The sequence below is a fragment of the Corvus kubaryi genome, unplaced genomic scaffold (assembly GCF_017639235.1).
Source record: "Corvus kubaryi isolate FWS band 111438036 unplaced genomic scaffold, C.kubaryi_AGA036_p1.0 37396, whole genome shotgun sequence".
Taxonomy (NCBI): domain Eukaryota; kingdom Metazoa; phylum Chordata; class Aves; order Passeriformes; family Corvidae; genus Corvus; species Corvus kubaryi.
In genome coordinates this window covers 30931202-30958414 of record NW_024581135.1, presented here as the reverse complement: position 1 = coordinate 30958414, position 27213 = coordinate 30931202, and the positions used below count along the sequence as shown (strand labels likewise).

Sequence of the window (27213 nt, the reverse complement as noted above, 5' to 3'; positions counted from 1 at the left end):
GATCAACCTTTTAGCTGTAAAGCCATTTGGGCTTGTATCAGATTCATAACCTAAAGCAAACTGTCTTGAGTCAGCCGTGGGGCAACCCAAGAGGGATTTTAAGTGTCAACCACCTACCATTTTCAGATTTAAATTTTCACCATAAAAATAGCCTTAGAAAGTTCAATATCACATGCTTCCTAGTTCTTTGGGCTGTCTCTCCTTTCAAACTAGAAAAGGCTCTTACCAATGGTGGGGTCAAAATCCCGTGATGTGTGGGGACACACAGGACAGCACTCTCCCGGGGGCACCTGGGGGTTCTCACACTCCAGCAGATCTTGACACTGGATTTCATCGCAAAGAATAGCTCCATTGTCACAGACACAGATTTGGCATGGTGAGGGCTTCCAAATATCCCTGTTCAGGTACATCTGTCCATTCTGAGTGCAGGCTATTTCTTCACCATCTTCTCCTGGGACAGAGGAGAGAATATACAACACATTTTCCAACCACAAAATCAAAGGAAGAGGACTGGATAAGGAAAGAGCACAAGATGAGAAGCAGCATCACGTATGCAGAGGAAACAGTGCACCAGCATAGCTGAAGCTGATGTTCCTGACTTTTAAATACCAGTCATCTTACATGTCTCTCTTAATTTATCACTTTATTTCTTGATCAGAAAGAAGAAAAATAGAATCGCCATAGAGTGCACAATTCCTCCACCGTACCAAGTGAATGCCTCATGAGTTTTTGGATGTCAGCCTGCTCAGAGGGGTGTCGCCTCTGCCCTGAGGAACTCCTGCCAACTCCCTGCTCTGTGTAAGTGCTGAGCACAGGGCATTGGAGAGGTCTGACCAGGGACAAGAACCTGTGACACTTCTGTCCAGAACGGCACACGCTGCCTGCTCCCTGCTGGCTTATACAGACAGATGGGACAGACACAGCAGCAGCTGGGGGAAAGAAAAAAGACAATCCCATTTATTGGGTAAGATTTATTTATTGGTGTATGGGAATACCAGCACAAAGAATCAAATCTTCTGAACAGGAGAGCCAGCCTCTGTCCAGTGGCAACAGCAGCACCCACTGCAGTGGCACTTGCAGCAGTGTCTCCAGCTGAGTGATGAGAGGCTCCTCACATGATTTATGCTCAGTTTTTATAATCCAGCTGGTCATAGCCCCACATGATTAACCCAGCACACACACAATATATCTTAACTGGATACAAAATACCCCTTAAATATTTTAACCATACATGAAAGACCATCCTACGTCACTATTTATATAGGACCAGTAGGGACTGACTATATGCATACACCCTCTCTCTGTGTACTTATTCACACAATCACATTTACTCACATTTGTACTGTTTTTACCCATATTTAAGTCTTTGCCTTTGTTTTTTTCCTACTTTGTAGCCAAACACTCCAGATATGTTTGGAATTTTTTTTTAATCACTAGCTGAGTATATCTCAGTATCTTCTCCTAAAATTAAAATATGTCTGAGAAAGAGTTCAAAAATGAAGTAAATTGGAAAGTTTTGATTGTGCATCCAGTATTTTACAGAATCTCCTAGCAGCAAGAAAAGATTTTTTCATTTTGTCCCAACGAATATTTCATCCTTTAACAGAGCAAGCAGCCGCAAGACCAAAGAACCATCCCCAGGCTGTCCCTAGACCATGTGTCAAAACTTGCAAACCAAGAATCCCAGTGCCAAGACAGTTTCTGAGCCATACACGGCAAAGCTGTCACTCACAGTCCAAAAATTATTCTCCTGACCCCTGAGATGCTGCAGAGAAGACTGATCTTACATGGGTGGGAATGCCATCTGACCACAGAAATCCCTCAAAAATCTCTTTGAAATTGGACAATCCAGTTAAAACTACTGCTGAAAATTCCCAAACAGGTCTAATTTCTAACTGATACAAGACTGAGAGTAAGGTCAATTATATACACAGGACACATCCCCTTAGTCAAAGATCACAAGCATTGTTTGTTTAAGCAAACTTGTTACTAGTATAAAAATTAACAGCTCTAAGCACAAGGACAATTTCACTGTTCCATACATTTCTGTCCTAATTTAAACCAGATGTAAACAGAAAATTACGAAGTAATAAACATGAGCAGATTTGGAATTTCAGCTTCGTGCCTCATCTCAAGTCCAGTTACTCCATCAATGTCAAAGCTTGAAGAAGGGGAGCAGATGTGTCATTAACTGTTGCCTGCCATCACTAACAGCTCTCTAACACAAACTCAAATTGAAATTTTCACCAGGTCAGCTCCTCATCAACTGCTTTATTACACCAACAGACAAAATGACTCGAAGAGGTGCTGCAGAAGCTCGGGAGGAAATGTTTTCAGTGTGAAGTAAAGACATCAACCAAGTGTGCTGTACAGTCCATTTATGACACTGTGAGAATCGTTTTCCAAACTGCAGATCGTATTTTGGAAACCACTCTTCTCACTTCTCCCTTGTGAGCATGACATAATGCACTGTCTGACATATTTAGCCTTTTCGCCCCAGATGTCTGGCATATGGTCTGTGTCTTCTTTAACGTATCACCCGCAGAACTCGTTGTGCTGTTCAAAAGAGCAGCAGTTTGCATAAATGAAATTTCTAAGTTATTGAGCCCAAAGTCAGCATTCTGTCATAACTTCAAATAAACCACATAGCAACTGCTTTGGCAAATCAGAGCTCAGCCAGATGGTGACTAGCTTCTGCCTGGGTCCCGCTCAGCGGCTGGGAAAGACAGGGGCAGACAAACACAGGGGAAAAAAGCATATACCAACTTCTGAAAGCTACTAAGTCTGCTCCCCTACCAGATTGCAGATATGATGGTCATTAAAAAAAACCACCAACCAAGAAACAAAAGGAAAAACCCACCATCATATAATATTGTCAGAAAAGACAATTGTACATCTTTTGATTCAATTCAGTGCTCCTAGTTTTTCTTTCTGCTGTGACTGCATTACACTGAAAGAGTAACCTGGAAAGAGCAGCTGTTTCAAAGCCAACTCATTTCACAAGAACATTTTGACATTCTATTCCCAGGCCTGAACTGCAGGCATGTTATCCAGCTACACCCAGAGCAGCAAAGGCAGCAAAGGAAATCATTCTACCATTTCCTCTATAGCTTGGAAATTTGCAGGTTTGTTTTAATCACAGGGACCAACTTACAAACTCTTTATATATCACATGTTCTTTCTACCTCTACAGTTGTAACACAAGGTGCCGAGTGGCTTGAGAAGCAGCTTTGGAAATTTTTAATGAGGCAAAAGGATCTGCTAGGCCATTCACCAATTCTTTTCTTACCAACTAAAAAGTACAACTCCAGTTGGTATTGGACCTGAGTAAAGATCAGACAGGATTCAAAACCCATCGAGTTTCAATACAGTCTGCAAATATAAAAGGCGAGGCAGGGGAAATAGCCAATGACATATTTAAGGACTCATTCATTCATGAGCTTACACAACAACCAACCTTGAGAAAGAGGATTTCAATGCAAAGCACAGTAAGTAAAATGCAATTTCTTTCTGCTATATATTGATGTGTTGGAATATGGGTTTTACTTTAAGGAACTGATTTATCAGCAGTCAAACAGTTGGTTACAGGTAATTTACTGGATCCTCAGACACAGAGACTACGCATCAGTAGCTTGGAAGTAAAAATCACATCAGGCACTGACCTACCCAGCCCCAGTTTGGTGTCACCACTGAAGCTGTACTAATTACTGGGGGGAGGAAGAAGGGGACAGGGACCCCAACATGTCATCCCAGCCACTAGATGGCTGTCAATGCCCATCAGTCTTCACGAGCAAGTGTCAAAGTCTGTGAACAGACCAAGCGTGTAAGGCCTACCCTGCTTTGGGCTGCTTAAGCTGAGCTTGTTTTCATTTCGAGTACATCTCTCTCAAGGTGAATTCCACTCCTCAACAAGCCAACAGCAGGACAAGGGTTTGAAAAGACAGCATATTAAATCATTTCAATTTTTCACCACATCATTTTGAAAGCAACACCTGGAAATTTACTGCTGCTTCATTTGCTGTTTAAAGTTATGTGCTTCACATTGCTGTGCCCATATTGCTTTCACTGATTCCTGGTTCACATCTTGCACATGGAAAAAGGAAAGTAAGGCCTGGACATGGAACTGGGTAGAAACAAACGAGAGTGAGACACTGAGAGAGTGAGAGAGAGATAAAGAAAGAGGGAAAATGACACCACAAAAATGTGCACCATAAAAAGTAGAAGGGGTGAACCACCACTACCCTCAGCTGAGGTGATGGCAGGTATATGAAGGACAGGAATATATTTCTCAGTGATCTACTTGAAGAAAATAAATGGCCCGAGCAAAACCTGCAGATATGAGTTTTTTCTGCAGACATGAACAACTTAGGTTCATAGAGGAAATGGCAAGGAAAAGAAAAGGATTTGCCATCAAAGCAGCTCCATTTCATTGCATTTTTAGTGGTCCTACCAATGTGCTAGTTAAAGGAATCTAGAGGCTGACAGACCTACAGTGGTAGAGTACACAGCCTAACAAAAACAAAAAAGATGACTGGTAGTGAAAGCACAGTCTGCCAGTTTTAGGCTTTCTTCTGCTAGGAGGGGCGTCTTGATGTGTAGTGTAACCAAACCCCAATTCTTTTGCATTGCTTAACATAAAAAGACTGGAACAGAAGAGGTATAGTTATTTAATGAAAAAAGGTTAGAAATAAACCAGCTTGCACAGGTATCTTGTCATCCTCTCTGTCATCCTTGCGCTAGTTTGTGAAAAGCATAGGGAAATATGAGATTACACAGATACAGTGGTTTTAAAGTTTAAAAAGCTAGAAAATGAAAAGCTGAGTTTTGAGATATGAATTACAAAAGTTAATCCTGCTGACTGACTCACAAAGCAGAGGTGCAGAAGTAAATCAAAGTGAAAGATGATACGTGCTAACAATCATTCTGCAGATGTACTGTTGTGCATGTGTGCAGACTGCCAAGACAGGGACAACGGGAGCTTGGTGTTAATAATGTTTGACTGTCAGCCTGCTGCAACAATAATGTAGGGTTTGATCCAGATCCCATTAAATCAATGGGAAAAACCCTCTCATTTACTCCAATAAGAATCAGACTGCCTGTTTTGTTTATATTTTGGTAATTTTTTTTGGAGTAATAATAACGTATTATCCAAATTACTGTGACTTACAAATTATAATGTAAACATCAATTATTCTGAAAAATCAGATAGTTCTCAGGAGTGCTGACAAATACAAAATCTATTCTGCATTTGTTACACAGAAACAATTACTGTTAATGATGATTAACAGAGAATTCACATCAGTACTTTACAGTTACACACATGAGGATGAACCTGGAATACTTTACTAATAAAAGACTGAACTGATACACAGTTTTGTGGACATACACATTCAGGAAGACAAGGGAGCTCCAAGTTACTGCCCCACCTCACTTGTAAAAAAGTGGGTAAGAACAAATCCCTTGCATTATACTTTTGGGAATGCACACAAGCAGGAAGTTTAAAACACAAACCTGTAAGAAACTGGGTTTCATCAGAATTTTTTCTTAGGAAAAGAGGTGGGGTATCCCCCAGAGTTCCTGCTTAAAAAAAATCCTAGGGGATAATTTGCAAAGTTGACAATTAATAAACCTTTTTAACAGCATTCCACAGAATGAAAGATGTTGAATGCTTTTAAGTCCAAGTGAGTGTCAATGTGATTGGGGAGGCCATCTCTCTAGACAAGGAGCTGCAAGCCTTCAGAAATAGAAAAGTTCCAGGGTGTTCCCTTAAATGATGTAGGTAATTTTAAAACACATATTTTCACCTGGAAAATTACAGGCTCAACTGGTTTTCCTGCAGAGGCCACAAATACCAGTAAGTATGAATAAATACTGTGAAGCATGAAGGTGCAAGTCAGTCCCCAAGAAGAGACTTAATTAATTGTTGAAATTGCTGTGACTATCAATGAAGCCTTCCTAAAGCCATACACTCCATCTGGCTGGCACTACAGGGAGGGAGTTCACCGTCTGAGATTCACCAACTAAGAAAATCCAGCCTCCAAGCTCTAAACACCAGTTAGAAGCAGAAAGCAACAGCAGAACGATATACCCTGACTCGGGAGAAGAAACAATCTCTCAGATAAAGGGCACTCTTAGTGTGACCTGGCAGCTGGGGTTTGTTTCTTCCAGAAAATTGTGCCAAAATAAATCAATAAATCTATTTTCCACTCAGCATTGTGATTTCAATTTTGACTGAATGGGGAAAACTGGATAGGAAAAACCATGCTTAGGATACAGTTAAAAACCTCCAAATTAATTTTATATCAATATGTGAAGTACACAACTGCTTCTACACTTATCTGGATGGAATCAATTCTGCCATGCATTTGGGTTGGTGGCCTCTATTTCCCCTTTTTCTCACAGGTTCATGGATTTATGTCTCCATCAGGGCAAACAGAAGTTTTTCTTGCCTTTTTATGGATAAGTTTCATTTCCAAGACAGAACAATCAAGAACAATATTTTTACAGCTAGATCCAACACATGCTGAATACAAAGGCAGAATACACTAGGATCCCTTCCAGTAAAAAGGCTTTCTCTCGCTGGTCCCACAGCACTATCCAATGTTTATTATACTATTCAATTATACTATTCAAAAGCAAATCATGGTGGTGTATCTGCATCTTAAGCTCACTGGTCCTGAGCTGCTAAACAGGACTCAACCCTTGTAAACACCCCAGACAAGGCAGGACACTGCAGAAGCAACTTTGCTCAAAGTTTAGTCAGGCTGGTCCTTTCCTTTTGGTTATCCCAGTTTTGGACCAGTCTATTTGAAAAGCACTTAGTTAAATTAACTCATTAGAGTTATCCCAAGAACAAGGTTAGATATAAACATGTTTAACTTTCTTTTTCTCTGGTTTTATTTCAGTTCACAAGTAGGCTGGCTGGACACATTGCTAGGTGACACTTTAGCGTGCCATAAATCGAGTCTCTCCTGATGGGAGAGAATTTGCTGAAAGTCCTTGCAAGGCGCTTAAAAGATAAAACGAGACTTCTTCTGTAGTTTCAATGCTTCTAGATAGCTGTTTATGAAGTCTTATCAGAGGAACTGAGCCACTAGCGTGACCCAGGTACAGCATGGAGGGAGGAAAAGCAGGAGTGAGAGCCATTATCAAGATTCACACAGCATTTTAAAGACATTTTAACCAATAGTTACTAAAAACGTACATTATTTTTACTTTCTTACCAATTATTCAGTAACACGACTAGGAACTGCGGAATTTTCTATCCAGTCATTCCAAACTACTTTTACTGCAAAATAAGGAGTGGTAGAAGAAGGAGAAGAAGGTTTAGAGAACAACAACAATCCTCCATTTTGGTATTTTTTACTCTTATCTATATACTATAAAGAGAAGCCTAAAACCTCTAAATTTTTCACCCCGTGACAATACATAGTAGTCTATCACCTAATTCACACCACTGTATTTTCTAGCTGTTATCTGACTGTTGGTAATTTTTTCCAAGGTTTAAAGCTATACCAGTGGTGTCCAGGGGGGTAAAAACCCTTAAGAACAGGCAGAGAAATATTCTCAGCACTCTGGGTTTCTACACTAGGTGCCTGCAGGAGAATAGGGTGAAGGAGAGAGTTGAAGAGTCTGATATGCCAGCAGTGCTTATACAAATACTCTCAGATGACACCAATCAAGCCTCCAGCATACAGTGGGAAATGAAATTACTTCCAAATGTCTAAGGCTGCACAGAGACTGTAATGAGGAGGCATTCAGGGCACGCCTGAGAAAACACTATTGCAGATTCCAGCAGTTGGAGCAAATCAGTCAAAAGCTGAAGTCGGTAGCGGGGTCCCTGGTCTCTGCTGGAGTCCATATGGCCACAAACGCTCTGCTTGGACTTTGTCATGAAAGGTAGTTAGTCAGCTGAGCTACTGCTGACTCAGTGCAGAAAAAGCCTGAAAGTGCTTATCAAGGGCAATTATTATGTTTTATTATCTCAAAAGAGGCTTGAGGCAACAGAGATCATTCAGTTTTATAAGCAAAATGCTAGAGCACATTCTTGACTAAGGGATGACATTTTTAAGAGGAATCACTTCATTTGCACGAAGACAGGCTGGTTCCAGAGAAACATCAGATTTTTTTGGTGGGCAACTCACAAAGAGAACACATAGCAAACCCATTTCAGGCGGTGGAGGCAGATCCTGGGCTTGGCACTGCTGAACACACACAAGTTCAGCAATGCAGGCATTGTCTTCAAAATTAAAACAAAACTAAACCTGCAATTAGCACATTTCCTAAAATATAAGAGGTTTCATTCTGAAAGCAAACACACCCCAACAGTGGAAATTCTGCCCAACTTGCTGCTATTGCAAATTAAAGCCAATCTGATTAGGACGTAACGAACTGCACATAATATTTCTAAACTTAAGTCTAAAATAGCAAGATTACAGCGAAAATGTAATATTCTTCTACAGTCTATTTTGGCTCCCTGTTCTGGAATCCATAAATGTTTGATTTTGGTCTTTCGAAAAGCCAGACTTGGACTTGGTGAATTAGTAAAAATAAAGCATTTTGGCTGGGAAGAAAATTTTCTCAGTTGCTTCCTGTGTCACTATCAGTGACAGTTTCCACTCACTCCTGTAGTAAATCTATGGACAATTCACAAGAAACCACCTTGGCTGTGCAGTCAGCCAGAAAGCAATGGCCCAAGGAACAAGCCATGTGGGGTAAGATTGCACTGTGTCAGCCAGATTCTGAAATTACCATCTCTTGATGTTCCCAGAAGTGATCCCTGAGGAATGTCACCATTATCTAGCCACCAGCTGGACTAAGAATTGCCAACCATTACTCTTTGAACTCAACAGTCCCACCAGGTCCTCGTTCACGTTGTTGCCCACCCATTCAGTCCCATACTGAGCACTTCCCCAAACTGCCAATGGATGTTACGGGAGATGGTGTCAAAAGCATTGCTGAACCAAAAGTAAACATCTTCACTTATGCACCAAGCCAATCATCTCACTGTAGAAGGCAATCAGATTCAATCAATTTAATGGAAAGGGGAAAATGCATTAAATAAATAGCCCTAACTGCTGTCTGCTCTTCTCTGCACCCATCCATTCCAAATCCTACAAGTTCCACTGTACCAGTTTCACATATGCTCTAATACTCAGAGTCTAAGTAATAAAATAGCAATGCACTGCAAAGTAACTGGTTTGCCTTCCTTGTTTTGTAGGATTTAGCTCTTTTGAAGTCACACAAAATGCATATGGATGTCTTTTCTTATTATATCTAAGAGAAACACACTTGCTGCTGCCCAAACACCCTCATTCTTTGAAGCCATACACATCAAAGTTCAAGAGAAACCTATCATTACACACTGCCTTTTCCACAAAGCTATTCTACATTGCGGTTCGCAAAGTAGACTCCTGTAATCCCCTAAATGCATCCTTGCTGGCTAATATCACCCTCTTTTTCAACTAAAGATTTGTAATTAGCAAGAAAATTCAATTCCATAATTAAAAATCCTTGCATTCCAACAGCCTCAGCATTTCAAACTGAAGTGAAAACTACCCAGTGTTTGGGTGGAGTAGGAAGGTATTGCTGGAAAGTACTCATAATACACTGTTTGTACAGCAAAGCCATTCATTTGCTGAAATTCTGGGCCTGTGAGAAATTAAAAAAGAAGAATGGTAAGCAAAAAAGTCTGCAAAAGTTTCAGGAACAAAGCCTCTTGTTTCTTTTCTGCCACCATTACCTTTACCACAGTTCAGACAGCTCAGTCAGCAGCTTCTGGTTCCAAGCTGACATGGAACAGACTTCGGCAGCCCTCAGGGCACCATGGCTGCTTTCTGCACAGCATCAGGGAGGAAGGTTCTAAAGGAGCAGACTGGTTTTCAAGCGTAATCCTGAAGATAATCACACATGTACATGAGGAAAAGACAGCGATTTAGATGCGTCTCATGCCCACGAGAGAGTGAAACTTATTTATTACTTATAGATACAGGAGCAATAAGTAGTTTCCTCCTTTCAGTGTGTAAAAGTAACAATGTTAGTAAGTAACAAGTGAGTAGGACTCAGTTCATTTCAATAAAGGTTTGGGATGAAAAAAATCTTTGAGACTGAATATAAAAGAAAGACAACAGTATTGCTCAAGAATTTTTCTACAATGTGGGTTGTGGGTTTTTTGAGGGTTTTTTTTTTGTTGGAAAGCATTTCATTACCAAAATACCAAGGACAGTCCTTTTATTAGCTACATAACTTGAAAACCTTTTCTTTCATTCTCACGATGTTTGAAATCACCTATTTCAGTCAAAAAAACCTACTGGGATTTGCTAGAGGGAACGTCACACCAACAAAAGTCTTGTAAAAAAACATCCAAGTCAAGCTGCGGAAAAATGTTTTCATTGACCTGACCCAATTCCATCTTTTTCATCATTTCTGAGCCATGAGACCTTTTCAAGGTTGCCCCAACTCATCCAGGCTGACTAGGGAAAACTCAGTTATTTAAGAGCAGCTTCCCCTCTAGCATAGGCTGGTGATTGTACACTGCAACAAGGATGACTTCAAGTAGACTCATATTTGCGGACGTACTTTGAATCCCACTGGAAGAAGAGCAGAGCTAGGTCAGGTGAAGAACGTCCTCACTCCATTTTCAGAGTGCTGCATAACTTCATTAAATTTAAGAAGGAATTTTAAATAAAACCCAGTTTCTTATTTTGCCTTGATGCAACAGTAGAAAAGGACATTAACTTGGCAAGAAAAATCCCATGAAAGAAGAACTACAGGTATCTTTGCCACCTGGAGATTCTGTGTTACTGTATGATGCACTGGAATAAAGTTACAAATTTTTATTTCCATTTAATTTCTAACTTGTCTTTGCTACTGTCCCAATTCTTGGTCCATACAAATGTTTAAAAAAAAAAAGAAAAAAAGAAAAAAAATCAGCAAAGACGACATACTATCCACCCTGTCATTTAGATGCACTGCAGTAATAAATGGATACATACCAGCCATTACTTTGCTCTGGTGCAGGATTATGGTTTCTGGGACAGAGGAAATGAAAGGCTTTCCTGCAGGCTCTCCTGCTCCTAATCACTGGATATCTTTCCATACTTCAGGGAGGAAGCATAATGAACTTTTGTCAGGCAAATAATCCATACTAAAAAGTTTGGAATGAATTAAAATTCATGTAGGGATGCCTAGTTTAAAACAAACCAGCCGTCATCACCTCCAGCTACTGTTTGCTTTGAACATAATCTACTTAGCATTTCCCTTAGTTCCTCCTTTCAAAACTATTTCATCATTTTTCAGATCTTTTTAATTTTATCCTACTATTGTTTCTTTGATATCAGCCTTTAAAAGCCCAAGGAGGCAGCATCCAAGTTACAATAATGGTTTTTTCCAAAGCAAAGCATTCTGAATACTGACATCTTGTTGAATCACTTAACTCTGAAAGCAGAGCCAGGAGCTGCAATTAGGTTCATGTAAATGCATAAAATACAAAAGAGAAAATAAAACATTTCTATAAAAGAATGAAAACCTGTGTGTGGTTGAGAGAAGCATCCGTTCTTAAGGGATGTAACTCAAACATTAGACTCAAGATCACTTCTAGGGAACAATTCAGGGTATGTGGGCACTCTAGTGTGACTATGCCCCATTGCTCATATCAAAACTTGGTCCTTCACTGCACCCAGAAATCGGTATGAACAACACAGGGAACCTTGACATAGAACTGGGCTCTAACATGACCAAACTTTGGGCTTTGAAGTGGAAATCACCAGCTGGAAGCCAGGAGTCCTGCACAACACCTTAGACTTAGTTTAATGGTGAAAGTGTCTTAGTTTAGTCATCTCCAAACTTACATGATAGTAGCACAAACCCAGCTGAAAACCAGCTTTTTTAATTCAGTCTTCAGTGCCATTAAATGATAAACCTTTGGGGACAGAGCTAATGGCATCAAAAGACACCTATTAATGTCAGTGGGCTTTGATACCATGTAAAGCATTATTGTGTTACATTTAGAGGCACTAAAATTTCATGATGCATCGTATCAATTCCTTATACACACCTTTCAGCATAGTTTTGGGGTTTTTCTCTCTAATGCAGTGGATCATTAGAAGTGATTATCTGTCCTACAAGAAATGCATCTCGAATTACATCTTTCACACAGCATTTAAGACTGCAATATGAGCAACAAACAACAGCAGCCCAATTACTTCTTTCAACCTGACAGTTTAGGACTTTTCATAAAGGACATTAAGGTTCACTTTAGGGCCTGGTGGGCTCTATTTAAACAGGGAATTATTGCAGGTTTTGCATTAAAACAATATACTGTGACTGAAACAGCAGTTTGGCATACAAACATCATACAAGTCCATTCACCAAATCTCTGCAGTATTTTTCAAATCACTCCCTGGGGAAGCTCAAATAATGTTTTGCTTGGTTCAGATAAACTCCAGTTTAACACAAGCTCACCAGAGTCTTCAAAGGTCTTACTTCTCAAAAAGCACCCTCATTTCCTATCTTTTTAGATTCCTACACATTTTCATTTTCTGAACCACAAAGCCCTTCCACTTCATTTTTTCCCTTCAAGGTCCACATTCTTTCTTTGAAACCTTTTCCCTAAGTAAAAAACATATTTACTTTACTTTTCCACCTTACACATCCGAGTGTTACACCAAGAAGACACCTTAACATAACAATGTCCCATTCAAGAATGGCTTGATAAGACTTTTTAAGGGTCAGTAATTCCATAGCAAGAAGTAAACCACAACACCTTAAATAGACAGTCATTTGAGATTTTTTACTGTTAATTTAGGAATATGAATCTAGTTCAGCGAAGTACTGGACATCTTGGAACACACTCTAGGAAACGGTAAAGTCCAATGCTTGTGATCATCAAAGGACAGAAGTGAGAACATTATCTTGGTTCTTCAAAGCCTGTAACATATTTATGTTCAAGTCCTTTAAGAGGTGGCTTTATTGCCTGGTTACTACTCGCATTTTTGTGTAAAGCAGGACTGGAACATCTCTGCATATTAACATGTTTTCTTCTACCTGGTACTGCAATTCAATTAATCAGTTAAGGATGTTATACTGCAGACTTAACAGAGCTTTTGAACCAAATCTGATCTTTTAGCTCCTTCAGAAGTTTACAATCACAAAGGGCACCACCGAAAGTACTCATATTTCTTGAAGAAAAAGCCTGGAAATAGGGTGTTGCATTCACAGCTGATTAGAAGAATCAGCTCTGAGAAATCAGGAGCTGTCAGTAGACGGAACTTTCTCCAGTTTACACCAGCTGAAGATTTTGACTTAATAGTCCCTTGATCAGGAACTGTTTTTTCACATAGATACCTATCTACTGGACAATTCTCAAAGGATTAGAAATAGCTGGCATCTATCCACAAAGTGCACAGGAGGTTTGTGACAATTTCCAGAACACAGTGTCCTATTGCTAAATTTATTTACACTACTGAAGAAATGCAGTATTGCCAATGCCCTGCCTCACTAACCCCTTCTCCACTGGTGGTCTGGGCTAACACAGCCTCATGCAGCTACTCCCAACAATCCTTTCTGCAAATAAGTCTAAATATATCATCACTATATTATTTTTTAAATATCACTAATCCTAACAGGTTAGTAGGCTCGGAATCAAATTTATTAAAGGGCTGTTAGAATCAAATTTTCTCAAATAAAATGTGCTGCAGGACATAAGAAGTGACTATTTCAGCCATTAAAGGTGCACACCAGTGCTCAAGACAGAGCACTCTGAGGGAGGAGTGTCCCACAGTAGAGCTACAACACACGAGACACAACTGATCTGCATGAACACCGAGGTGAGATATGGGCAATGAGCCAGACTGTCCTCCGTGCAGCGAGGCCAAGCTCTGTATCTCATCCCAGGCAGAAGTGCCTCACCTGTGTGCTGCACCCAGACCTCCCAAATACTCAGTGAACAGCCAGTACTCTAAAATAGCTTTTCACCAGCCTTCAAGTATAACATAACTTCTGCCTTAAAGAGAGCAGTGATCTAAAAGGGAACTGCTGACACACCAGTGCACATCTCCTTGGGAGAGGGCTTTCTGCCAGGCTCTTTTCAAAACTTCATGTAAGAGTTCAGGCTTTCAGTAATGTTGCAACATATACTAGATGCCAGTAATAAAACAAATTGATACTCGTAGACCACCCACAAGAAGCAGGCCTTCAGCACTGAGTTGATAACACCGTATGAATTAATTCTCTACTTCTATTCATCAGGGCCTTATTCAATGTTTAAAGTAGAATCCTTCAAGGCCTGTGCTCTCCTAACCTCTAGCTGTTGTCACAAATCTTACTATTACACATGATAAAACAACAGACAGAACTGCATTAAGTGAGCAAAAGAGAAAACCAGACAAATTCTCACGACTAAATGTACAGAATATGTGTGAAGACGTAAAGTTGCACTGAAGTTCATGGATCAGCCTCCTCACTGACAGACTCTCCCACTGTTTACAACTGCCCTTCAGCACAGTCACCTGTGCACCAGTTTTTAAACAAGGAGATTGTAGCAATTTTAAAAGCTGCAGAATAAGATGCATGTCTACATGTGGTCCTCTGTGTTGTATCCCTGAAGAACTACCAAAACTGATGAACTGGGAGAATATAAAAGGAATATAGCTTTTTGCCTCTGGCAATGAAATAAACATGCATAAATTAGTATCAAAAGGGAAAACCATCCTTCATAAAGCTCCTTCTTATCATGTCTATAACTGCACCCCTTTTTATTGAAGAAACTGAAAATATTTTTGTAGTGATAAGTTTGACAAGAAAAGATAATAACCACCTTATTGGAAACAGATGTTTTACACTGCTATGCTATAGATAAAGTTGTGTCAGCATTTCCATAAAAGGCCTCCCTGTTTCCAGCAGTTTCCAGCTGGCAGGCAACATTTCTACCTCAAATAGCAAGATACAATCGCAGGAGTAACCTGGAAAAACTGGGGGAAGAGTAATTCTTGAGCTAGCATTGGAAAAGAGAGAAGGGAGGTGTTTGTGGGGGCAGCCTGGGAGAGGGTGTGGTGGTATCCCAGCAGATTCCTGAGAGAAAGGAGTGGCTGTGCACGGTCATACCTCAGCCGGCTTCTGCGGCTGTTCAGGCACTGCTGCGGCGACCCCACGGCGCACGGAACCCCAACCCACAGCATCTCTGTCCTGGGCTGTCCAACATGCACAAACACTGTGCCATCTATGCACAAAGGTGCAGACACAATATGTATTTTTAAGAATAGTCATAAACCAAGAATAAGACCTGTTAGAAACTGAAAATAACACAGATAAGATAGCTATTTGTGAGAGATGGAAAGGTTAGTCCTAAAAAACACACCAGTAAAAATCTCTGTCTAATGGATGAGCCAGCACAGATTTCATTACTGCTGAAAAAAATCCCCAGTTAACAAGTCACATTCAGATACATTTTGGAAAACATTAGTTCAGCTTTTTCCTTCCCAAAAGCATTGACTGCTTTGATCTAGAAATTAAGATTACTGGGGATAATTTAATGTATTTTCAATAACTTTATCTATATTAAAGATTTTGAAGACCTATGTAGAAAACAAATATAACAATGTTATAGATCCAACCCAGAATTTAATGTTAAAGTTTAGACCCCCTTAATTTAACAATTACAAAAACATTTTTTAGCCTCATTAAATTTGGATCAGGCTCCTCTTTGTACATTTACAATTCACATTGACTAGCTCTCTGTTTTTCTGCTAGAAACTTTGGGGCATTTGAATTTCCTATATTTGGATCACAAATCCTTTCTTGACAAGGAATTTGCTCACCACTTGACAGAGGAATTTTTGACAGGGTTTATTTGTGGTTGGCAGGCTGTTTTGGTTTTCTTACTGTTGTAGGAGGCACTGAAAATTAATACATGACATATTAAATTTTTATCAGATGCCATGAGCTATTGCAATTACTCTCATATGTAAACCATGAAAATGTACAAAGTGCAACAAAGGTTGCACCCACCTAAAGCTAGGCAATAGCTTTATATATATATATATATATATACACACACACATATATATATATGTGTATATATAAAGTTACATATTATGTAAATTACATACATGGGATTTTTACTAGAGAAATTTTCCCAATAGGCAATTTTTAGAAAATTGAAGACTCTTGTTTTTGGATTTGGTTGGGGGTTTTTTGAAAGAATTTTGAGTGAATGACCAATTCAGCTGAGTATTGAGCTCTGTGACATTTCAGCAGGGATGTAGCCTCCTCTGCAATTCTGAACCCCTAAGTTCAAACACAAAAAATTGATATAAATTTGTTTAGTTCTGGGTGCGTGGAGAACCTTCCCTGTTGATGCATTGTAGGACAAATAGGGAGAAGATCATTTTCAAGATAAGAAGTGCCCCACTGTGCACACCTGATAAACTGCTATATTACATAGAAATCACTCTGATTTGGTTTTAATACAATGCTCACCAGTTTAGAAATCTAGTAATTTAAAACCATAACAGTGTAATTTGCAGGTTTTCTGATTTTTTTTTTCCTACCAGGAGCAAATACCAGAAGTCAGTCTGACTTAATGCTTGAACTATATTATGCCAAATATAGACTGTTCTTTTGGTTCTACAAAGTATACCTTCATTTTTGTAATTATCCAGTCATATTTTAGGACATAGTTACTCAATAGAGCTGCATCAACAAGGTTCTGGGATGCAAAATATCCTTTCAGTGTATCAGAAGAACAATACCAGTTATATAGTTCCAAGTTCCACATGGTTGGCTGTGCCATTTTAACAGTTATAAATATAACTGTTATAAGTTATAAATATATAATATAAAGTTATAAATACATTGTGTTCGTAGCAAACCTCACTCTGATGCATTCCTTGGATATCAACACTTCAAGAATATAAACAGCTTTGTTGTTTCAGGGCCCCTTATACTCTTGATATTAAGCAGAGCAGTGCAGTTTACACTCCATACAGTCTATAAATCAAATATAACAACTTACAAAAGCACATAGCTCAGATGTTGCTTGTCATACTTCACAGAATCTTGCCAACAAATCAGAATGGTGACTGCTGAGTGAGACACAGTTGTGGCATTAATAAAGAACTAATTATAAATAAGAAATGTCCATTCTAAAAAATAATCTTGCATAGCTGCTGAGTATCTGGCCATTGAAACAGGCTAAAAGTCTTAGTATTCTTTAGTTTTGAATGCAAAACCCAGAAATACCTGCACTTGCTAGTTTCTATTTGATCACCAGAAAACACACAGTCTCTAAATATAAAAAAAGATGTCATTTGATAGTAATGTTTGCAAATGATCAAACTGAAATTATTACACCATAAAACTCATTCTTAGACACTGACATTTATTGATTCTATTATATAACCTGTCAAATGACTTGAAAGCTTTGGTTTGGTGTAGATCACCTCTGTACACTATCAGGTACATCTGTAGCAACCATGTTCTCCATAATGACTATACAGCACTTGGTAATTACATTTCAAGATCTGATTCAAACAGTATTTCAATTTATGCTGCTAATCTAACATTTTCTTAAATATTATGTTACTAGGCCAGTCACTGTTCATTTTTAAAGAAATAACATTAGATACGCAATTAGAGCTCAGCATAATGATTGGATTCTGAACAAATTATTTCTCTCAAAAATCATTTCAATTCTGTATGATTTCTTAGTGTCTTTCCTTATTATCCATAATGTAATTTACTTGAGACTCGTGCCTCATCACACTTGGTTTAGCAGCAGTTCCAGGACTCTTACAAAGGCAAAGGAAGTTATTTGTACTAGAGCTGATCTCTGAGGCCTTTTCACAGCTCTAGGTAAATACCACTAAAGCATGTCCACTAAATCTCACTGTAAGAGGCAGTGGAGCCTCCCAGGTTGTAGTGGGATCCATGATCCCTGGCCACTATTGCGGAATAACCACATTGTAGTCAGCCTTCAAAAAAAACCCCAAACAATACTAGGACAAGATTTCTAGTAGATGTGAATATTGATATAATCTAAAACTTTCAGTCTCTAATGAAAAGAAATCACTGCTGAGCTTTAGTGCTGAGGCACTAAAGAATAATAAAGATTATGTCCTGTTAGGAAATGAGAGTGTGGATACCAGACAATACCTTTCAATCTGCATGTCTGAGATCCCAAGACTTCCAGCATGCAAACAGACATGACATTAGACCACACCAGATGTACTAGACCCCACTGACATTATCCAGAAGCACAGATGGGAACCAAGTGTCCACAAGAACCTAACCTCTCCCTGAGACACTGTATTCTCCAATTAGATGGGTGAGGAGCCATCAAAAAATTAAAAGGTACCTCTAACAATTCTGGAAGAACCAGGATAATGAGGCACACTACATTTTTCAATAGTGATGTAATCAATATAAACACAGAATACTGGGTTCAAGGTAAAGTGGTGAGAGCAAATGAAATATGATATTAAAGGGTCAGATAATAGATGATCTAACAGTTACTTGTACTTCCAAATACAAGAATCCAGTGAATAATCTTTCAGAAATTTAACAAAGTGCTACAGAATTTATTGGTTTATACATATCTATATTTACAACTGGACAGCATGATTTATTTATTTTTACTCCAAACTATATGATTTTATAGGATCCTTTATTAGTGCTATGGAATAAGGAGTTCACTCAAATACTTTGGAAGAATTATTCTTTAAATACTGGAGAAAAGTTCTGGGATGAAACCCATGGCTTACAGATGAACATCATACCACCTTCTTCACAGTGGTGAAATTCCCTCTTCAGCATTGACTGACCATTTAGGTTTAGAAGTTGTAAATACACAAGGACCCCCAACTTTTCGTATTCACTATGTATGCTCTATATATTTTTATATATATATATATATATATTACCGTCTATAGAACTGAGCAACGTTTGTTCCATGTTTGCCTTCTGAAACTCCACTTCCAACCTGAAGTCAAAATACACAGCACAGACACTAAGCAGTTACTCAAATAGCATGAGGTTCAGCCTTAACATATCTGTGTTATAATGCTCCTTTCAAAAGGTGGGAACTTTCCCATCTCCACAAATAGGAAATTATTTTCACTCAGTGACAAAGATGCTACCTTGGATAATAAAAGAGGAAAGCAAAACTTCACTAAATCACAATGGCCTGTGAGAATACGTGGTCTGGGATTCGAAATCCAGGTAAGGTTTGGGGATGTCACAGGGTGGTGAAAAGAGCCACCAATGATACTCCTGAGCATTTTCATAACCAGTGATTTCTACAAATTTCTTAGCATGCAGCGCAGCGCAGGATACCCAACCCAAGCCTAATTTGCAGTGCCTAGCAAAGCAGTCCTAAGTGATAAATTCCATCTCCTGCTGAGTCAATTAGAGAGCAGCAGGAGGGTATTTAAGAACTGTGGAGAAGATTCTGCCTGCCCAGGCAGATGCAGCTTCTCCATGGACATCTCCAAACACACCTGCACTCTGCTTGCATGGTGAGCTCGAGCTTTGGGCAGTTCCAGCACGGATCCCAGAAAAAGGCTGGAATGGCACAGAGCCAGCAGGATGCTAAATCCCGCACTGCAGCAAGCCAGCAGTTCCTCTGGGAACTGCCTGGATGCCCACACCAACAGAACAGTTTGGAGAGTCAGCATACTAAGCTTTATGAAATAACTAATCTTAAATTACTACATTAGACTGATTACTTTTTTCCCTACTATAGATGCTTATTGCCACTTTGGTATGTAAAAGCTTTCATACATGTAAACTGGTTATTTTCAACAAAACCAACATTTTTTAGATTGTCACCATGTGCTCTGCAGGATGTCTTCATCTCAAGAGCTTGAGTTAATAAAACTGAAACACTGACATGTATTTTCATAAATGCAGAAACCAAAATATTGACCTGTGGCTACAAAGACCCACTGGGAATGTCAGATCTCACAAAACAGTCCAAAAGCAACTTGACAAGAATGAGAGACAGGTAACTAAGGACTTCTTCAATGCCAAGCAAAGCATATTGTCCCCTGACATTGATGCACTGTTTCCCATGCTGCAATAACAGACAAGTCCTTTTCCAAATCAAAGCCTAAAATCTGCCTTAATTGTCCTTCATTGATTTCCTCATTCTTCATGAAGATCTGCTCTAAAAGCTTTAAAACTAAACTGAATCTTCTAACAAAGTATTTCTGAAAAGTAACTAGACTTAAACTATCTTAAACTACAGTAATTGTGTTTGTTTAATGTAAGATTAACTCAATTAACACCTTTGGACTTCTATTCAACTATTGCAGATGTATTTCTTGGCTCCCAAATCCCAAGTGGTTCAAAAGTCACCTGTACGGCTTTCATTTTCCTTCAGTGGATGGCTGGTAAACCTCTGACCAATACCTCCAATAAGCACCTTCATATGAATTTCCATCCTCACAGAAACTCATCCAAACTCAAGAGACAAAAGAGTTTCTGTGCCACATTTTATATCTATTTTTATGCCACTGGAGATCATTTTTCTAGGCTAAAAGTGGTAGTTTCCAGCCAGATACACCCACTCATACTGCAGCTTCTCATGGTGAACACAACATCCAGAGGAGGAATTTCAGTTTAACACAGATCAAAGAACTTAAAAAAAGCATTGATCAAAGTTTTGCAACATAAAGTTTCAGTACACAATCCATCTTCTGCATCAGCTATTCACCTTAACACACATAAAAGTTCCCCTCTGCGACCATTACTGATGCTCAGTCTTGGATTTTCTCTTTCAAAAAAAAGATAATTCCTTGTAGTGGCATATTGCCAAGAGATGATAGATAGGAAACTAAACTATTAACACCATTTTTCGTCCATTTTCCTTGTTCTCTCTGTAAGTTTAGATTGCTTCACCTCATCATTAAGTGTAATAAGTACATCTAGAAAAATTCTACCAGCACTAACAAATTATTTAGAGTAAAATTTAAGAAGTTGACTACAGCAAACAACAACTACCTTTTTTTTTCTTTCCTTTTTTTTTTTTTTTTTTTTTGCATGAAGGACCTTGAACTATCACTTTGAAAACACTTACCCCCAAGACATAAGCAACTTTTATGTTACAGGAATCCTTCCACAGAAGTTACCCAAAACTTAGGGTCAAAAAGGAGACAGCATCTATCAGCTTTTTTTTGTACTGCAAACAGGTGGTGAGGGCTTAACATTTAAACACATTCCTCAAATTTCCTCTGTCTACAGCACATAGCATATTTTAAATGATTTACCCAATTTATTTGCAATCTTCATGTCTGTTGCAAGCATAAAGAATACATGCTGAGGTATCCAACAACAACAAACCAATCATCACTTGCCAGAACAACTTCAAAGCTCTGAGACATGTAGTGAAAATCAAAACGATGCTGCAGGAGTTTATTTTCCAGACTCTTCTATATAGAGCTTACTAGCAGCTCTGCCTTTTAAGTGTTCTCTCTCATATGGTGAGGAGAAATATGTCCTGCTGCTATTTACTTATCTTCTAGCACTGGCTGCTAATCACAGCCAGGCTGTGATTCTGTTATTTCATCCCTAGGACCCCAGTCAATCCTACTTCGGGGAACAGGAGACTCGACCCTATTGCACTCCTTTCCATTGCTTGATGGTTTGGAAACCTGAAGCAGCTGAATCAGACACACCCCTGCACTTAACAAGCACATTATTCAGGATCTCTTTTATCTGTTAGGAAATGGCCTCAACTGTTTTTAAAAAGTACTTTCAGACATCTGTCTATAATGGTAAACAGCATAAAGTAACAGGAGATTTCTTCTTCTCTTCCTATTTTAAACTAAACCAAGAATTACCTCACATTTACAAAGGAACTCTTAAGATATGGATTCAAGCCTAAACCAGAATTTTTTAATAACCCAAAATAATAACTTCTGTTGGCAAGACAAAATCTAAATTACTGACACAGTGGATTATTTCACTGTTCACCAAAAGATACATTACATGGCAGGGTAAAAAAGGGTGCAGAATCTCTTCTAGAAACTTGTTCACTTGGAGTAGCACCTTACCACCAGGTTACAATGTACATTGCTGTCCTTGGTAAAGGAGTTTGTGACTTCAAGGAATGTGAGCCACAGTCTTCCTTTTTCTTTCCATGAATTAAAATCCCTCACAAAATTTTTGTTCATGACTTATGCATTACATTATTCTATAATATCCTGCTCTGTGCAGGATAGCATATATAATAAATGGAAAACAGACATGATCACTCTGGGATTTCATTCATTCAGAATTTTTTATGGATTTATATGCATGAAATTTCCTTCTGTCTTTCAAATAGTCCAGTCTGGAAATGTACCAGATTCAACTTGATGTATTTAACAGACATTTAGTGTATGTTCTGACCAGTTAAATAAGGGACACCATAATAATATAGGAGGCCATGGCCACAATAGGATGGTAGGGCTCCATTTTTTAAAAGTTCAAACTAATTTGAGAGAGGGCATCAAAATACTTGTATTAGGAATATATTATATTATTGTAAATAATTCTTTTATCCTACCTATTTTTTATTTATCCAAGTGCAGCAATACAAAGAGGCACTGAAGACAGAAAATTTCCCTACAGGAAAGACAATAAAAGTGGGTTGGGGGGATTCCTGAAAAAGACTTCTTTTTCCATGTGTGGATGGTGTTGCTATCATGGCCACCAATTTCTAGCAATACTCAATCCAAATACATTTCTTAATATAATCAAGCAAATGTCTTTCCAATCACTTTTCCATTGCTACTTTTACCAGTCTTATAAATATGTCTACCAAACTTAAACTCTCAAAATCATCCATATAGCTCTGGGAGCTACAAGCAAATACAAGTGTTTGCTTATCAAACTAAGAGCATATTAAATATACACAATAAATTCCATATAAAATGGTAAAAAAATATTTAAACCCAAAATATTTAAATAGTTCCTTAAAAATATTTCACGTTCCTTAAAAATGAATTTCATGTATCCAGTATTAACATACAGAGTTCCCCTAAGATAACTACAGCTGTGTATGAAGTGCATAAAATGCAAATGCAGCTGTGTATCCTAGCTGAAACCAGGTGTCCTGATATTCCAAACCTGGGCCCTGACCAGATTACATCAGAGGCCACTTCTAAGTCAGCCCCTGACACTTCTTCCCAAAAAAAGCCAGGGCATAAAAGGAAACAAACAAGCCAGGATTGTGGAAATTTCCCTTGTTTCCAACATAGAACTGAGATGCAGTCAAGACATGCACCTCAGCCCCTCTGCTTAAAGAAAGCCAGCGGAAAAGGCAATGTGTTGTTAGCAGATTTAAAATGCTCTGCAGTACACTGCACTGCCAACATTTTTCAGGGCCCTCATATTAAAAAATGCTGAAAAGCCATTATTCCAGGGATCAGCTGCTCATAGCAAATATCTGTGGGTTTCCTTTCCTGCAGTCACTGCACCCCTGCCCCCTGCAGTTCCCATATATTTTGTACTCCGAGAACTAGATAAATATGAAGGAGTGATAAGGGAAAATTCCTGACAGTTATAATTACTAACCCAAGCACGGGAAAAAAAAAATAAATAAATCTACATTTCATCTGTCTTTATAACTAATTACATCCCATCATACTACTAAAGAACTAAAGCACATTTTCCAGTATTTTAGTACATATGGGAAACTGAGACACAGCCAGCAAGGCCATTTCAAACGGAAATAGCTTCAGTCTTCCAGAGTTCAGAAAACTATTCTATTTCTTTAAAAATATCTCTGAAATCCCAAAGCAGATTAAATCCAGAAAACGTGGAATACAAATCAGTCTGAAGGCCCAGGTTAGCTTGATGAGATTCATTTTCAGCCCTTGGCCAAAGTTTATTTCCTTCCTTACTTAAACACAACAAATCACTGCTTGTGCATTTTTTCCTCTCTATTTCACATTATCACCCTGACTTACTCAAAGAAAAAGCCTGCTCTAGGCAACGGCACCTGAAATGGTGCCGTTCATGGCAAGAGAAAGGCATAATCCAGCAGAGGTGCACCACTGAGCTGAGCGCTAATTCAGCTGCTTGCTTGGCACTGTTGCTTTTTAATCTCAAACATGTCACCAAAGGGGAGTTTATGGGGAGTGCAGTTCATGGCCAGCAGGCATTACCAAGTGGGTGGTGAGAGGACACCATTTTCATGGCATGGCATTAACCGACATCTACTTTATAAAGCAAATAGAACATCATAGTAAATGCACAGCAATTCCAGAGAGCTGTAGGAACCCATGCTAGAGTATGAACATCCCACCAGCTCCAATAAGCCTTCAATGAATACACTCAGTGTTTGTTCAGTGTGGCAACTGCACGTTCACCACACAGCGTGTTTGGGAAATGCAAAGCAGGCACTTGTGGAGCATTTTCCTTTCAGTAAAGCAATGCCCACCCAGCTTCCTGCCTGTTAAATTTCAATTGCTTCAGATTTTCAATTTCTAAAAATGCTCTTCATATGTAAAACACCTACATTTTTTGACACATGGCACTCACTGACACAGAATCATATATGCTACTAGCCACAGAGCTTACTTATGACAATGGCTCCCTGGTGGCAAAATTCCCACAAAAAGGTCCCTTGCAAACACACTATGTCTTTCTGAAGAGCATTTTTCCACACAAGTCATTCTTCTCACTAGAGATTAAATGGCACAACTGAAGATCACATCAGCTCCCTCCCATTTTTCAGCTTATAACAACAATGTATTTTATATATATATAGATATATATATATAAAAAAAAAATGTAGAATTTATACATAGCTTGCACTAAGGCACAAATCAATATATTTGTAGCAATGATAACAAAAGGAGATGGATTCACACAGTTCAGACAACTGTGTCTCTTTATACTGGTTTAGAGACCAGTACACAGTTTTTCCTCTGATGACACACTATTTTACATTAATGAACCAGAACAGCATTCAAGAAGCCCAACACCAGCAACCACAGTGTTTCGTCTTTGAGTTGAAAACTACCAAGCCCTCTGAGGCAAATCAGTGTCAATCCCCTATTCATCTATGGATTTAATTGTTACATAAAGGATGGCAGGTTTTATCAAATACTCTCAGAAAACATTGTTCCAACGCTTACTTACAGGAGCTGCAAACCTGAGAATAATTTCCTAGAGTTTAGTTAGAAAAAAATCCATTAGATCATCTCTTTCTCTCTTACATACAGAAAAATTAAGGTACGGTGTGGTCCGAAATACCTTTTTCAGAGAGTGTTTCAGACTGGTTATTTTTAAACACTTGAACTTTATTTCTTAGTTGTCATTTACCTCTGAAGTCAGGTCAGTATCATCTTTTCTTACAGATAGTGAACAGCTCCGGAAATTTCTAAGAGCAATGGTACAAAAAATTATTTAGAAACTGTATTGCACCATGTTGTGTGGTGTAGCACCAAGTTTTAGTTTGGTTGGACATTTCCAGGTGTATCAAACACATGCATTATGTGTTCTAATTCCTTCCTATTTTGAGTAAATGTGTATATCTGCGTAATTCAAAACAACAAATAAAGTGTGTAAATTATAAATAAAATGCAAAAGTTTTAAAATCTTCATTTTAAAGTAAAGTGTGATTTATAGAGAGACAATAAATTCTACATTCATGGTTTTCATTATGACTCAGGAAGGCATCTGTTCTGCTGGTCCTGAGTAGAACATATTTATCATAACAGTAATAATAAAGATTATTATAAGCAGAGTTATTATTCCATTATTAAATGGCATATTAATGTGAATTCTACCCATTTCCACCTTATATATGATCCAAACATAATCACATCTGTCAGTACCAAGGAGTAACATATAGTGGATCAATTACTCTATATCCTCTCATGATTTGATGATGAGTCTGAAGAGGCATGGTATTTTTCTTAAAACTCTAGGTTCTGGGTCATATTACTTATAAGGATTTAATCTTTCATGAAAAGAAAAAGAATTATAGCCCCAAGTGTGCAAAGGAAATCTTTAAAACATAAAAAAAAAGAAAAAAGCATGGAGGGAAGCCTAAAAAGTTAAACAAGTGGGGAAGACAACTAAAAAGCTGATCTTATTTTAAATTTTTTTTAATATGACTCATGATTTCATAAGGTTTTGAATTGGAAATACTGACACATTTCTGTTCCAGCAATTCCTTTAGAAGTGTGTAGTCAGGAGTGTATCCCCTTCCTTACCAAATCACAGCATGTTCTGTCCCTTGAATTTCAGTCCCATTCATTCCCTAAAATATTCCTTCACCATCCCCTAAAATTCTCTATTGTCCTTCCACAAAGGAAAGAAACACCCCGGTCCCTGCCACTCTCTCGCTCTCTATCTAGGCTTCCAGGTTTCAAACTAGACCTGCCCTACTCATGTTCCTTACCTGGTATAATTGCAGTTGGTTGGAAAGAATAAATATAGACTAAGATAACTGTTACTATGAAAAAACAAATCTTTATCAATACAAATTTGGTTTCTCAGAATGAGAGCAAAACAGCTGTTTTTAGTTTTTCCTTTGTTGGACTTTTTTCTCCACAGTGGGAAAACTAGCATTAGAAAGTGCACTGTAAAATCCCAGTGGAGACAAGGTCAGCCATCACTGGAGTAACTCTATCTCACACAGTTACTTTACAGCAGAATCCAGGCTGGTTTTCCACACTGGCATGAGTAAATGCACATTAATTATCTAGTGGTGAAAACACATATGCTTGGCACTGAGGACAGAGCTATCTTTTTGTTCGCTTTGGCACAAAATCAGTTTTCAAGTATATTCCATCTCATAGTATTGAAACAGTTCACAGATTCATTTAGAATGCACAGCTCTCATTTTGGTGGCTGATATTAATCCAGAGGCACCTCTGGTGTTTATTAACAATATACCTGATGTTTAATTATTTAATTATCAATATACCTGCTAACCATTAAAGCACTGCAGTTTTAAGCAGCTGAAGCCAAATGAACAAAAGACATCTGTAAAATTAGCCTCACTACCACACAGGTTTAGTTCTGATTTTTCTGTTTTAGACCTCCATTTTATGCTGGAGACAGAATCAGAGAAGACTATCAATCTACAAATCTATAAATTAAGGAAAAATAAAAGTGGAATTGCTCCCAAATAAGCATACATTTGTGCCTTTTACCTTAAATCCAGTGGGGTCCCAGCCACAGCTGAATTTTACAAATTTCAGGCAAAAATCATAAACA

At 38.5% G+C, this 27213-nt stretch overlaps 1 protein-coding gene across 3 annotated transcripts in view; it reads right to left on the bottom strand.

Annotated features, from left to right (window-relative positions):
- COL5A2 (collagen type V alpha 2 chain) overlaps positions 1-27213 on the bottom strand; it is a 172134-nt gene that overhangs the window by 50199 nt on the left and 94722 nt on the right. For all 3 annotated transcript variants that reach the window (XM_042040857.1, XM_042040855.1, XM_042040856.1), the window contains one exon: positions 227-451. In XM_042040857.1, the coding sequence (XP_041896791.1) occupies positions 227-410 (184 nt within the window). In that variant the 5' untranslated portion in view covers positions 411-451. The remainder of the gene's footprint in view (positions 1-226; positions 452-27213) is intronic.